Here is a 15698-nt window from a genome sequence, read left to right as displayed (position 1 = left end):
TCAGCAAGCAGCACTCAGCTACTGCGGGCATCTGATACAAATGGATGGCAGTTGGCAAAGTTGAGGCAAGTAAGAGAAGGAGAAGACAACAGATGGACAGGATCTGGATAACTAAAAAGATCTGTGGATTGCTGCTGAGATAGGAAGAGATGGTGGACATTTGTCCAGTCATCAGGGTTGATCTTGATTCAAAGACACCTCACTAAGTGAACCAAGACTTTGTATTAAAGGCTGTAAATAGCAAAATGACTGCAGATATGATCAGGTACTTTAAAACTATAGAGCCAATGCCTTATATCATCGGGAGTTACTGTGAAATTCAAGGCAGCAATTTTTGAAACTCAACTTCTTTGAAATGGAAAATCTCTAGCAGTGCAGATGTTTTCCTTTATTTCAATGTATTTCTTAGCTCACTCCAAAATAAAGTTGTCTTGCATTTTACAAACATGGAATCCATTTTGGAAGCAGAAATCAACTCAAATTACAGACTCTGCAAATTTACACCATTCTGTTCCAAGAGCTATGAGTCACCTTAAAGCAGGAGTGCGGAACTACGGCCCTTTTTGTGGACTTCAACTCCCAGAATTCCTGGGATGCTGGCTGGCTCAGGAATTCTGGTAGTTGAAGTCCACAAGTCATAAAGGAGTCATAGTTCCCCACCTCTGCCTTAAAGAGTCGAGGAGATGGCCCAGGGGTTCAGGCAAAGAAGGAAATGCTGAGCTGCCTTGAGGACCCAAGAGCTGCATGGTAGCTCTGCAGAACTTGAAGTATTGTGATAGAGGTGTTGGGGTTGGGGTGATCCCAATTGAAATTCATCTTCTATCATGAAAACTAGTTAGGTGATATTTGCCCAGGTTTCTTCATAGGGTTCTCACTATTGGGATAACTTGAAGGAGAATTCTCAAATAAATTATCTTAAACTCTGTGGAAAGGCACATGTAATAAATAAAAATAATCTGAAGAATCTTGTCACGTTGTTCTCGGATGCAAAAGATGCTTTGTATTTTAATGGATATATCACTCAGCATTCCCATGATTGACCTCCAGATTCATTACGCTGCAATTCCAATAATCCCTAACCATTGCTAGGAATTGTATGAAGTTGCTAAGAATTGGGCATCATTATTCCAATTGTTTCTGACTAATTCAACAATGAATGCAACCTCATTTGCAAAGCTATATATTTATTCAGTATTGTTCTATTTTAAAAATAAAAGCCAGTGAGTTCTTGCTTTCAGGGAAAGAACAGATATATTATCACCTGGTTCCTGAATCTGACTACCATATTAGTCATTGGACTCATCTCTCAGAGCAGATTCCAAGGGAAATTAGAATTGCAACAAGATAATCTGAGAGTTCAGCTGAGTTTCAGGCTGCTGAATTCTCTCCTTTGCTCTACTATTGCTTAAAACTCTACTACCTTTCAGTCTTGGTGCTTGATGCTGACTGAAAGCCAGCTCGGCAAAAATGTCCTGTTTGACAAAATATATTGGAGTAGAATGCAGTAGATTGGAGTAGATTGCAGACAAAGGGGCACAGTGGTTAAAGATGCTGAGCTTGTCAGATGGAGAACTGACAGCCTGGGTTTGAGATCCGAGCTATGCACAACAGGATGAGCTCCTGTTACTTGCCCCAGCTCCTCCTGCCCACCTGGCAGTTCGAAAGCATGCAAATGCAAGTAGATTAATAGGTACCACTTCGGTGGGAAAGTAACAGTGTCCTGTGCATCTTTGATGTATAGCCGTGATGGCCGCATGATCATGATTGACAGAGAAACCTTTACCTTAGATTGCAGGCTAGTCCGGTCTCTTTGAAGGAGGAAGAGAAGCAAGTTATGTAGCCTATCTTAACTTGAGTCAGAGCCCCACCACAGATGCTGCTCTTACATTCTTAATTACAGTCTTTTTTTTCTTGCTAGAGTTTGCCTATGGAGGACATCCCTATCCTTTCAGTGGGATTTTTGAGATCACACCAGGCAGTGCGGTGGAGCTTGGAGAGACCTTTAAATTCAAGTAAGAACTCTTCTACTCTTTCTCTGGATTGGCCACCTCCAGGCATTGTCCCATTTTCTGCTCCCTTTCCCAAGGCATTCTTTTCTTTGATTCCTTCTGAGAACCAAGGAAGCAGGTGAAAATCACCATATACACAAATATGTAGGGTTGTCATCTTAATTTTATAGTATAATGTAAAATAGCCATGGACAAGATCTCATTTTGTACTCTTCAGAGCTGCTTCTGACCATGAAACTTGAAAACTGCCAGCAAAATTTCTCACAATAAGGTGGAAAACAGAAAATAACTAGTATAACTCTTAAAAGAAATCCATCACAGGTAGCAAACGAAGTACCTCCCTGAACTCCATCTCGCTAAAATGAATGTGCCCCCAGCTTCATTCTCCAGACTTAAGTGCAGCCCTATTCTATTAAAAGCCCCCCCTCTCTATTTAAAACAATGCAGGTTGTAGATTTGAGAGGGTTAAAACTTGTCCTATTCTGTGGTGGAGCAACTTCCTCCAACTTGGTCTCTACCACGTGTTTGGGCCAACCCCTAACATCCCCACTCAATACAATAAATTGCCTTGGTGGCTTTGGTAATGGGACCATATTTGGTTGACACCAAATGGGGAAAAGTTGGTGTAAGGAAGGCAATCTTAACTCTTTCCCAGTTTTGAATCCTCTTTTAGTTAAGGTTGAGCAACCTTAGGGCAGTCTCTATCCCTCAACCTCCTTTATGAGATTATTATAGTGATAAAATGAGAAATATTGTGTGATGTGGATGGCTGGTTAAGAATGCTCTATATGCAATACTAAGACATGCCCAGCATATAGAAATGCATCTCTATAACATGCATGTTATAGAGATGCCTTTGCCACCTCTATTCATTGAATGACTGCTCCCATTCTGGCATTCTTTTTTCATTCCATTCCAGTTCATTCTCACAGGGAGGGACTACTCAGGGTACCATCAGTCAAATTATGCCGACTGGCGACTCCCAGGGGGAGGGCCTTCTCTGTGAGGGCTCCAACCCTTTGGAATGAACTGCCCCCTGAGATACGAAATATCCCTGATCTCCGTGCTTTCCGCCATGCCCTCAAAACCCTGATTTTCCAACAAGCGGGCTAAACATATGAACATGTGAATGTTTTTAAAATGTTATCTAATTTTAGGTTCTATTTAATTGGGCCAAACTATGTTATAATAATAATTTTAATTAGCAATTTTATGATGTTTGTGTATCTATATTTTTCTTGACTGTACACCGCCTTGAGTCCTACGGGAGAAAGGCGATATAGAAATATAATAAATAAATAAATAAATAAATAAATTATTTTAATTCAGAACCATGGTGAGTTAATGAGTGAAAAAAGCATAAGAACACAGGCTATAGTTCTCACATGCTTTTTGTTCCTAGGTTCATATTTCCCCCACACTTAAACTGCTATGGTGAATGCCTATTTTCCTCCCAGAACGTATCAACTTATTATTGCTGCACAATCTCACCCTGTGTTACTGGGATATGCTCTGGACTGTACAAATGCAGTCCATCCTGTGACTTACCAGATTGCGTCTTTGTCACCGGAGGAATAACATTAGATTCAGGGTCAGTTGTCTTCCACCCAGGTCTCCCTTATGTGGAGGAATTGCAGGAACATCCCTGCAGCTATCAGCATACTGGAAGTTAAACTATAGTAAATGAAATCACCAAGAAACAGGAGGAATCAGAAGGGACAAACGAATGTCTGAATATGGAGGCCTTTGATCCGCTAATCTAACCCATCTAGAGCAAACCAGGAAGGGGGGGGGCGCAACAGAGTAATTGCTCAGTCTTAATATTGGAAACTTTTGAAATAAATAATTTATGATATGCCTGAAGGACTTTGGATGGGGAGCAGGTGCTAGCTGCCACACAGAGCCTCCCTGTAATTGTTCCGCTTTGCTTGCTTGCTTTGTTAGCCAAACAGAGGTCAGTGACAAGAACACAGAGCAAAGAAAGATACAAAACCCAGGGCTAACCAATACAGTCTGAATGAACTCTTTGCAACATAAGCATGGTGTATAACTTTGTTTTTGAAATAAGGGGAAGAGAAAAACACAAAGTGTATCTCATACTCAAAACACTGCAAGGACATTTGAACAGATTTGCTCAAAAATGCCTTCTTTGAGCCCCCCACTGTTGAAAAAAGTACAGATTCGGATGGATTTATTTACTTTATAATTCACGACTTGCCCCCTTCAGCAGACTTTGGGTGGCTCATGTAAAAAATCATCGTTAGCCATCAAGTTTGGCAGTAAAACAATTAAACCAAATTAAGATTTATTTTTGAGTCGCCTCTAGACAAGGTGGGTGGCATACAATGTAATAAAGAATGAAAGATTTAACATGAAATGAATGAAAGAAATTTAACAATAAGAATTAATTAGGTTTAAAAGTAAGCCTTGGGAAAACAGCTCAGCAAAATACCCCAAAGCCTCAACAGGCAACAATCTCCACTGTTCTTTTGCTAGCAAAGAGCATAACACCACTCAATTTTGGAGAAGGAAGGCTTCCCCAAAGAGCTAGAACAGGGGTCTGCAACCTTAAATACTCAAAGAGCCATTTGAACCCATTTCCCACAGAAAAGAAAACACTGGGAGACATAAAACCTGAGTGGGTGTGGCCAACTCGATGTCACTCACTTCCACCAGTCACATGACACATACTCCAGCCACGCCTACCTAGCCAGTCATTAGGACAGAGAACTGGTTGTTAAAAAACCCTGGGAATCACAAAACCCTTTTGACATCTCTCTCTCTCTCTCTCTCCCTCCCTCCACCTTTCTCCCCCTCTCCCCCCCATCTCTCTATGTATCTCCCTATGTCTGTCTCTCTCCCACTCTCTCTGTATCTCTCTGTCTCTACCCTGGCCGCTTCTCCATCCCCCACCGTCTCCCTTACCTTCTCAGGTCAGGCAAGGAATGACTGGGAGGGGAGGGAGAGGGGCGGGGCCAGCCAGTGGTGGGATCACTTGACATGGAGCCACAGCAGAGGGCCCAAAGAGCCACATGTGGCTCTGGAGCCGCAGGTTGCTGACACCTGAGATAGAGGAACTACAGAAAAAGCCACTCATTTAATATCTGAAATGGAAGGCGTGAGATGATTGCAAAGGATGGATAGATGCTGTCTGGAGAAGATGGTGTCAAAGGTAACCTGGATCCAAGTCACATAGGGCTTTCTTGGTCAAAAGCATCATCTGGAATTTTGCTCATAAAACATCTTGGCAACAAACGCGGCCCCTGAAACCAAGAGCCAACATCGCCAAAGCAATTCCCACTGTGGATTGTGTTCAAAGGCAGCCCGGAGTAGAGCGCCTTGCTGTAATTCAGCTGTGAGCAACGGGGGTGTGAATAATGGCTCCAGAAAGGGCTGTGGTTAGTGCACTAGTTAAAGCTGCAGAAACAGCACAGATCAGCAATGTACCATAGAGTTATCTTTCCAGGATGGTATAAAAATACTTGAGGCTATCCATGTGAAAGGCGCTCACTATGATCGATGCTTTGGGGAAGAAAAAAAAAATCTTTTACCAACAGACAAATTTGAATCTCAGCAGTGAGAATCTCAAAGAGTGTCCTTGCCAAAATCCCAGCATGGGTGGGTTCCTGACAACTCCCAATGGGATTAGGTTCCATCCTGGCTGGCTGGCTGTTTGCCATATAGCTGCTTGGAATGCCATTGAGACTCTGAATATGATTGTGCTGGGAAGCAGAAGGGGCAGGGATAACTTTTTCTCCAAGAGCATGCAGATTCAGGATTAAAACAGTCAGTGTAGACATTAGGTGTTTGTTATAAAGTGGGTGCTATGTAAATGCTAAATGATTATAGTAGTACTATTTACACCCATGTATGTGTTGCTATTTGTTTAAGGGGATATAAATATAGACCAAATAGAACAATGGCTTTCAGTTATTTGGGAATTTAAAGTGAATGTTATGGTGAATTAATCTAAAAGAATATTTAAATGCGTAGTACTGCTGTGCCTGGAGGCTTCATTAAACATTAGATAGACCAGGCAGATAAACAGACTGAGGTGTGTGCGTGTGTTTGTGTTTGCATTGTGCAGTTTGAAAAAGACTTGGATGAAGTGATTCAGGTCTCATTTCCACTTTACATTAAAGTAGCCCAAGGGTCGGCAACCTTAAACACTCAAAGAGCCACAAAGGTCCTAACCAGAAGCCCCCATTCAATTCTGGAGCTGACCAGAAGTCTGATTCCCCCATCCTAGTCTTCTCCTAGCGCGGCATCCTTTTTCCTCTGCTGACTGGAAGTCTGGTTCCCCCACCATAGAGTTTCCTCCTAGCATGGCATCCTTTTTCCTCTTCCTGTCCTAACCGAAAGCTCTATCAATTGTGGAGCCAACCAGCGACAGGGAGCCGCAGCAGAGGGATGAAAGAGCCATATGCGGCTCCAGAGCCGTGGGTTGCTGACCCCTGAAGTAGCCTGAAAAAGGATGCTGCTGCTTTAAAAGATTCACTCTTCAAAGTTAATCCAGCTCTTTGAGCAAGAGGATCTTCTTTTAGCCTGATGTGGAAGCCTGAAAAAGAAGCTAGGCTATTTTAATTCATTGCAAGGATTCACTTTCAAAGCACGCCTGGTGTCTTGTCTTTCTGACTGCCCATTCCTTGTTGTTTGACTTTTCTTATCTTCTTTTTTTTTCAACTAGAGAATCCATTGCCTTGGGCACCACAGACTTCACTGAAGAAGATGTGGATAAAATCATGGAGGAACTGGGCAAAGAGTACAAGGGCAATGCTTATCATCTCATGCACAAGAATTGCAATCACTTCTCAGCTGCTCTGGCAGAGGTGGACTCACCTTCTATTCTTTCTCTGGGTATTACTTTATAATCCTCCGGCAATGTTGGTGAGGCAGTTTGTGGGTCAAAACAATCCCCATTATGATTAGATCACTATGGCTGAATCATTTATCATAACACAACAGAGTACTCTAACTGATACCATCGCATCTGTCCTGCTTAGTATCTATGGTCTCTATTTGTTAAGAATCCAAGATGAATTTTTAACACTCAGGGCAAGATCCAAGCAATCTGAAACAGTTTCTTACCCTGATATTTTCTTACAGCCTTTTTACATCCAAAAGAGGGTGTGTAATTCAGATCCCAAAGTTCTTCTGGGCAATTATCCTGCTTTATTTATTCATGTATGGAAACAACGGTGATTCCATATGTTGTCTTCTATTCTTTCGAGTCTTCTCATGTTTCCTAATATTTTGTCTGCCTTCCTCTTTTTCTTATCACCGAACATCCCTTAAAATGGAATGAAATGAAAGCATATCTTTTAGTGGTTAGTGCTGGCAGCTGTCCAGCTGGAGAGGGACAGGAGGATCACTGAGTGATTTGCCTGCGCCCTTTGGAAGCCATAGGCAAACACAATTGACACATCAATCCATTCTTGCTACCGTCAATTATTGTCTTTGTTGGTGTGTTCTTAAGACGAAGGTCCCATGATTAGGAACAAAATGATTGGGTGGCATTCATTTGATTTTCTTGAGCGCTGAAATTACTATGTACCAGTTAAGGATCAGATATTTTCCTCTTTAAAAAAAGAAAGAAGAAAAGGAGAAAACCCCACATCTCATTTCTCTTGACATTGATCTCTTTGATATCTGTAGGTACAAGCCAAATGAGGTGTCACAGAAAAGGTCACCAACTGTAATTTCTTTTGTAGCAGTTTCTCATTTTCTGAGTTATTTATGTGTCTCTGGGCCGTCATGTGCATTTTTTTTTAATATAATGAGAATGGAAAAGAAGAAAAGGCCAGATCAGTCATTTTGACCTGCTTGATGGTCTCTAGGACCACAGTCGAAAAACTTGTTTTCTCTGGCAGAGGAGCAGATTCCCCCATCCCCCCCCCAAATAATCCTTCACTTGGTTTTCTGCAGGTATCCAGTCTACTGGGGATACAGACATACATTGCAAGACAAGACCTGGGTTTATAAGACTAGCAGACATCAAAGGAATCAAGGGGAACTTAGAGGAAATCAAGTGGCAAGGAGGAAAGAGTTAATTTTCCTTTCCCTAGAAGGTGCACAATGCCTATTCCACAGCAGCATTTTGCAATGGAAAAGGGGGTTGATTGCTTCATGCAGATGACTGCAAGGAAACTGCAGTTTCAGAGGTCAGATTACTGAGATGTATTCAAACTTCCTTTGCAGTGGAGAATTGGGCTGTGTAGGCGTGTGATGTGGGTTTCCACCCCCCTAAAAGACTCAGTGGGATATTGAGGCAGAATTAAACATCTCAAGCCATGTTCTCATTTGCTGCACCTTCTCTCTCTCTCTCTTTCCCTAGCATCCGAAAGGAGCTAAATAAATGTACCTTAAGCTGGAAATTATTACACATCAGTGGAAGTATCAAGTGCTATTACTGGAAGGCACCTGGGTTTTTCGTTTTGGTTTTTTGCTTGCTCTATTTGATTTGATTGACTTATGGAAAGCAGTGTTCTCTTAGTGACAAAACTTTCTTTAAGTTTCTTGTAATGGCAACATGGTTCCCATTCTGGGGATTGTAAAGTAAATTAAGTGATTGATTTACATAGCTGCCTGCTTGGCAATCATCTGAGGATGGTGCATATCATTAATAAACAGTCATTAAATTTTTAGAAATGCAGTACACTAAGCAAATAATATAAAACAAAAATCATGAAAACAGGGTCAGAAAAAAAAATCACCCAAAGGGATCATATTGTTTCCTGACCCTTTGCCAAAATGCCCATCATGAGCAGAGTTTGGGAAAGAATTGGCTGGGCTCACAAATTGGACTAAGCTATTATTTTGAGCATTTACTTGTTTTGACACAATGTTATGTGCAAACCCATTCGGTATGCTTGTAGCATTACAGTATTTTTAATTTAAATCATATCCTTTTGCTTAGCAAAAAGTTAAGGTTTAGCTGAGCTTGATTACTGGTGACTACATATAGTTTTCTTGGCAACAATATGAGAATTGCCAGGACCTTCTTTCAGAGTTCTTTGTCAACTTCTATCTGCTCTCCAGTTCTGGAATTTCCTAGTGGTCTCCAATCCAAGCATTAACCAGGATCAATGTATTTAGCTTTTTGGAGACCAGTCATGAATGGTATGGGCACCTGCAGGGGATTGGAGAGAACATTTTTATTGGACATCTATTCTGTAAGAAAAAAAATGGAGGTGAGGGCCCCTTAAAGGGAGGAAATCATGATTCCCCAGTAGGAAATATTCTTACTACTGAGGAGCAATAGTACAGAAAAAGAAGAGAAGTAGTATTCTGTTACACAAGTTAACACTTAAACTAGAATTTAAAAAGGCACAGTAGGAATGTATTTTAAGCTACTTACTGTATCAGAACTAAGGGACGTGGTGGCTCAGTGGCTAAGAGGCTGAGGTTGTCGATCGAAAGGTCGGCAGTTCAGCAGTTCAAATCCCTAGTGCCGCGTAATGGGGTGACCTCCCGTTACTTGTCCCAGCTTCTGCCAACCTAGCAGTTCGAAAGCACGTAAAAAATGCAAGTAGAAAAATAGGGACCACCTTTGGTGGGAAGGTAACAGTGTTCCGTGCACCTTTGGCATTTAGTCATGCCGGCCACATGACCACGGAGACGTCTTCGGACAGTGCTGGCTCTTCGGCTTTGAAACAGAGATGAGCACTGCCCCCTAGAGTCGGGAACGACTAGCATATATGTGCGAGGGGAACCTTTACCTTTACTGTATCAGAAGATTTATAGAAGTATTGATGTAACAAGACAAATTACTCTAGATGCAATGATAATTGATGATTATACGTCAACAAGTTGGTATTGACTCTTAGTGACCAATTAGAAATATTGTCTTCAGGAAGATCTGTCCTAATTGATGTTTCAGGACCTCCAATACTGCATTCAGTTCTGTTGTAATTCTGTACAACCACTTTGCTGTTAGTCATCACCTTGTTCTCTTTCTTTCCATTGTTCCTAGCATGATAGACTTATCCAGAGAAAATGTGTCCAGCATTTACATTCAAAATATGACAATATGAGGCTGGTCTCATGTGTCTGGAAGGAGAAGTCTAGGCTGATTGCTTCAATGATCTATTTGTTTGCTTTAGTTATACCTGATGTTCTCAAGAATCTTCTCCAATGCTAAAGTTCAAAACTTTCAAAACTCTTCCAATATCCTAATTCTTCAAAGCCAGTTTTTGCTTCCATAGAGTGTCATGTAGTTATGATTGCCCGTGTCATTCTGATTTTGGTAGGCATAGATACATCTCAGCATCTGAATATCTGTTCCAAGGCTTTCATAGCTGCTTTACCAAGTGCTATTCTGCAGAGAATGTCTTGGCTTCTTCTTCCTTCCTTTACAATAGTTCATCCTAAAAAGGAAAAGCTGTCCACAATTTTAATATCTTCACTGCCAATTCTAAGGCTGGTTGCTATGCCTTTATCATTAATTTGGTCCTTTTATATTTAATTTTAATCCTAATTTTTCCTGTGCTCCTTGATTTTCATTAGTGCAATGTGCAGATTTGCAATTTCAGCTGTCAGAGTAGTGCCATCCGCATTGCATAGGTTATTGATGTTATTTCCTCCAGTTTTAAAACCCGTGGTGTCTCAGTGGCTAGAATGCTGTATTGCAGGCTAACTCTGCCCACTTACAGGAGTTCAATCCTGATGGGCTTAAGGTTGACTAAGCCTTCCATCCTTCCGAGATCAGTAAAATGAGGTCTAAGATGGTTAGGGGCCATATGCTGACATTGTAAACTGCCCAGGCAGTGCTGTATGGAGCAGTATATAAGTCTATAGCTATTGCAATTTAAAATCATGTTCATCTTCTTTCAATCCAAGTTTCTTCAATATATGTTTTGCACGTAGAGGGAATACATAAATGGAGAGTATATAACTTTGGCCAATTGGAGCTCATCTGTTTCACCATGTTTTGTACATGTAGTGGCTTTCTGACTTTTGTACAGGTGAGGAGAATGAAATGTCCTGGGATTGTCATATTTTTAAGCACATTCCACAGTTTAAAAGGATTGAAACTGAAAGTCTTTCTATCGCCAATGAAGCATACATTTCCAGCTTGCCTTCTTCTCTTCCTTGGTCTTTTGGCAATCTCTCTCTGTCACCTTCATTTTTAACAACCTCTTTTAATTCATTTCACGGTTTCTCTGGTTTTGCATCAATGAGGTTCAGGCTTTTCTGGTGTTCTCTTGCTTCAGATCATACTGTGAATACTAGTTGGCTTCCCCCCTTCCAGTTTATCATGGAATTTGCAAACAAACAGTTTGTGATCTGTTCCAAAGTTGGCCCCATGACACGTCTTTGCTTTTGTAACTATGCTCTTTCACCTTTTTTGCGGGATGAGGGATGGCAAAGAAGATTGAGGGAGCCTCTGAACTCTACTAGTAAGGAGATTCTAAACTCATGCATCCTGAACAACAATCCATAGGTGCAGAGAAGGTTCTGCTAAGAAGCAGCAGAGAGTACCATTCTGCTCCCCTCTCTTTCACTGCTGATCAGCTATTGTTCTAGTTGGTGCAAGGGAGAGGCCACTTTAAAAGAACTAACCTGTTTCAATGCCCTGTAAGGTACTATGTAGGGGGCAGAGGAGTAGGGGCATGCTTGTACTGACTAAAGTGCCCAAAAGATGCTGGGTTCATCTCATCTCTTCAAGGTCATCAGAGTGCACCATAATGTGATGCAGATTTCATCCACCACAACAAAAAACCCTGGTGGGGCCTGGTGCTTGCTTAAAGGAGAAACCACCACTGTGACACCAGATCAGTCAGCAACAACATTAAGCAGCTTCAAGCTTGAGCTTGGGGATGAAATGGAGACAACTTGAGTGATGACCTGGCAGAAAGCAAAGCAAAAAGCATGTTTGTGCTGTGCTTCAGTGTAAGAGGAGGGAAGACACAAAAGACAGTAGAGAGCTTAGATGAGGTTATTGTTGTTGTTGTTGTTTTTTGACAATCCTAGAACCGGAAACCATGTGACCACAGAAAGCTCTTGGCCAAATGCTTTTGGAAGGAAATCAAGTACTCATTAAATCTTTCCCTGCACACTGTAGAATAAGATTTCCTGGTATGCAATGCAGGACTTGTGTTCATCACATTCATCACATTTTGAACTATACACTCTTAGCACCACAGGAAGAAAATTGCTCTATTTCTGGAATGTGCCTGTAGAATAAACTACATGGCACCCTGCCATTTTCTCCAGATGTTATTGATTCCTGTAAGCTTCTGTTTTTCTCTGCAGGGAAGTTCACAGCAGAGTACCCCCTTCCCACAGGCAACCCCATTTTCAGGGTAATTGAGAGGTCTGAAAAATAGTAACATTCACATATCAATGGTATGAGTAATTTTTAACTCTCAAGATTCTTCGGTAGAAGGATTGAACGTAGATTAAGCTATGCTGGCTAATTTATTGAAAGGTCATCTTGCTCCCCCTCTCCCCCATCCATTTAGTTAGTAAATAGTAAATTTGGTTAGTAAATTGTATTGGATACTTTTTTCTTGCTTCTATGCCTCATGGTCAAGGCCATGGATATTCTTTTCTCTTGCCAGTGGGAAAAGGAGGCAGTGGCAAATTATCTGCAAATCAAACAATAATTGTGTCAGGTATGCCTCCTTTCAGTACTCAAGAAAGAAAAACCCGGACTCCATTTTTATAGAGAAAGATACTTTAACTGAGTATGAACTGAATACTCATGTATGAGTATGAGTATGAACAAAGAAAAGCAAGGTCTGAGGCAATAGGCACAAAAATCACATATAGAAAGCATCCCTAAAACCCTCCCCCCAAAGGTCCAGTCAGGATTATCCAATCCACATCCCCCCAAGGGGTCATGTGGGGTGCAGCTTCCGATGGCTCCATCCTTCTGGTATGCCAGGATGGTTGACCTTGACTGGTTATCAGCGCGCCTCCCAGCTGCAGAGAAAGCGCTGAGGAAAACTTTCTCCAATTCACTCCCTGGTACAAGACATCTCCACCAGCTCACTTCCCCCCTCCCAACTACCCAGACAACTCCCCCTTCCCCCCGTCACAATGGCAGCCATAGCAAGCAAGCAATATAAAAGCGGAGACTGACAAATTGTTTTGTGTGTGTGTGTTGTTTCCCTATCGTTTCTCAGATCCTGTGTGGGAAGGAAATCCCACGCTGGGTGAACCGCCTGGCCTACTTTAGCTCCTGCATTCCTTTCCTGCAAAGCTGCCTCCCCAAGGAATGGCTGACCCCTGCTGCTCTGCAGACTCATATCAACCTTGGCCTTCATAAGGAGGAGCAGGGAGACACGACGGATGAGGAATCGCCATCGACTTCGGCAGCTGCTTCAGCCCCAGGCCCTTCGCGAACCTGCCGGCACACAAGGGTCTGAACTCTGCCCGTGGAAGCGGCCCTCAAATCTTTCCCCCTACGCCACTGGTTGCTCCTCCATCTTTTCCTGCGGCTGCTCGATCTTTTTTCCCAAGAACCCATGGAGCATCCTTGCCAGGACGAGATGACACCTTTGCCTCTTTTTCAAAGGGCTGCTGTTACTTAAAGCAACATTTAGAATTGTCTCAATACATGTCTTGAGATTAAACTTCTGGAGCTGACATTTTCCGTATTGTGAAAACTATGATCTCTGGAATATGACACAGCAGCCCTGAAAGGAAGCCATATTGAGGGACAGATGCTTCATCTGGAACTCTTTTAATTCTCTATCTCCAGTCATACATGCACAAGGCCTTCTCCCCCATTCCTCCAAAGCTGTATCTCCTTTAAATATTGAAAAAGAGGAACTGAAACTAGAGCTTCACTTTCTCCTCCCTCAGACCAGCAGCAAGCTCCACTTAACTGTCCCTTCATTCTTTTTAAATCACTAGTTTCTTAAGCTACTGGAAGGGTCAATGAAAGGTGCTCCTATTCAACCACTGCAGATTTTATGTGTGTGTGTGAATTCAAATACTGTATAATAGACTAAATGACACTTTACTCTCCAACTACAGTAGCAAAAATTATCTAGAAATATGTGTCTGAGTCTGTTTTTTTTTAAAACCAAGAAAGAGAAACTTTGTGATTATACAACATCCTAAATTGTGAAATTCAATTAATGAACATGAATGCACCACCATGTCAGAAGTATTTTGGAAGTGCTCCAAGTACCCCACCTTGGAAGCACAGGTAGTCCTTGACTTATGACCACAATTGAACCCAACATTTATGTTGTTAAGTGAGAATTTGTTAAGTGAGGTTTTCCCTTTTTTATGACATTTCTTGCCACAGTTGTTAAGTGAATCACTGCAACTGATACATTAATAACCTGGTTTTGCAATAGTGGCGAATATCTGTAGCTCGAGTGTAGGATGAAGGTGAAGATTTGTTCTCCAAGCTCAAAGAACGAACCTTCACCCCAGTGGTGGGTTTCAAAAAATTTTACTGCTGGTTCTGTGGGCATGGCTTGGTGGGCGTGGCATGGTGGGCGTGGCAGGGGAAAGATATTGTAAAATCTCCATTCCCACCCCAATCCAGGGGAAGGTTACTGCAAAATCCCCATTTCCTCTTGATCAGCTGGGACTTGGGAGGCAGAGAATAGATGGGGGCGGGGCCAGTCAGAGTTTTTACTACCGGTTCTCCGAACTACTCAAAATTTCCACTACCGGTTCTCCAGAACTGGTCAGAACCTGCTGAAACCCACCTCTACTTCACCCCCAGTAACTTGGTTGCTAAGTGAATCTGACATCCCCATTTACTTTGCTTGTCAGAAGGTTGCAAAATGTGATCACATGACCCTGGGACACTGCAACGGTCATAAGTATGAACCAGTCGCCAAGCATCTGAATTTTGATCACATGATCACAGGAATGCTGCAAAGGTCGTAAATGTGAAAAACAATCATAAGTCACTTTTTTTTTTAGTGCTGTTGTAACTTTGAACAGTCACTAAACAAATTGTTGTAAGTCAAGGACTACCTTTAGTTCTTTAACTGAGATTTGCTGTTTGCCATGTCTCCTTATTTAGACATCCACAATGCCATTGCTTTGAATCCAAATAGAATAGTAAACTGCCATCTCTTTAAGGAACTGTATTAAATGATGGCAACATGGTAACACATGCATGGCCATTAATAATACGTAATAGTTTCAGCGGTATCTGGGGTGGCAGTGGTAAAAGAATGGCAAACATGACCACACAATCAAAGCTCTGCCTTTGTAAAATATATATTGTTCATGTAACAGATATAAAATAGGGTGGGATTCAATATTGCAGTCACCATCTTGACAATTTTGACATACATGTTCACATATGAGCACATATACACACAGAGGTTCTCTTGAACAGTTTAGCATGACATGAGAGTACAGGCACTGACTTATATATCATGCATAATCTTCATACTATTCAGAGGTGAGTTTCAGCAGGTTCTGACCAGTTCTGGAGAACCGGTAGAGGAAATCATTAGCATACAAAAATGCACACCAATGTAGACAACTGCAGCCAACATTTTTCAATTATCCCCATAAGAATTTCTAATCTATTCCTTTGATTTTGTGCATATCTAATGCTCTTTTCATATTCAGCAACCAACTCTGAACTCCATATTTTTATATGTTGTTTTGTAATTCAAGGCTATTAGATGTATCCATACTTCCTTTAAACCAGCAGTGAAATCCACTTACCTTTGCTATCGGTTCAGGAACGGGAGCGCGCAT

The 15698-nt window shown here is 41.7% G+C and overlaps 1 protein-coding gene across 1 annotated transcript in view; it reads left to right on the top strand.

Annotated features, from left to right (window-relative positions):
• Positions 1–13381, top strand: part of LOC139307909 (deubiquitinase DESI2-like) — a 42720-nt gene extending 29339 nt beyond the window's left edge. Inside the window, exons 3-5 of the mRNA XM_070931264.1 lie at positions 1919–2012; positions 6697–6838; positions 13139–13381. Of these exons, the coding sequence (XP_070787365.1) occupies positions 1919–2012; positions 6697–6838; positions 13139–13381 (479 nt within the window). The remainder of the gene's footprint in view (positions 1–1918; positions 2013–6696; positions 6839–13138) is intronic.
• Positions 13382–15698: the final 2317 nt, after the last annotated feature.

Source organism: Pituophis catenifer, unplaced genomic scaffold (assembly GCF_029215685.1).
Source record: "Pituophis catenifer annectens isolate HBS135680 unplaced genomic scaffold, rPitCat1.0.hap2 SCAF_1, whole genome shotgun sequence".
Lineage (NCBI taxonomy): Eukaryota > Metazoa > Chordata > Lepidosauria > Squamata > Colubridae > Pituophis > Pituophis catenifer.
The sequence above is the reverse complement of the archived record's forward strand: the minus strand, read 5'-3'. Positions and strand labels throughout refer to the sequence as shown.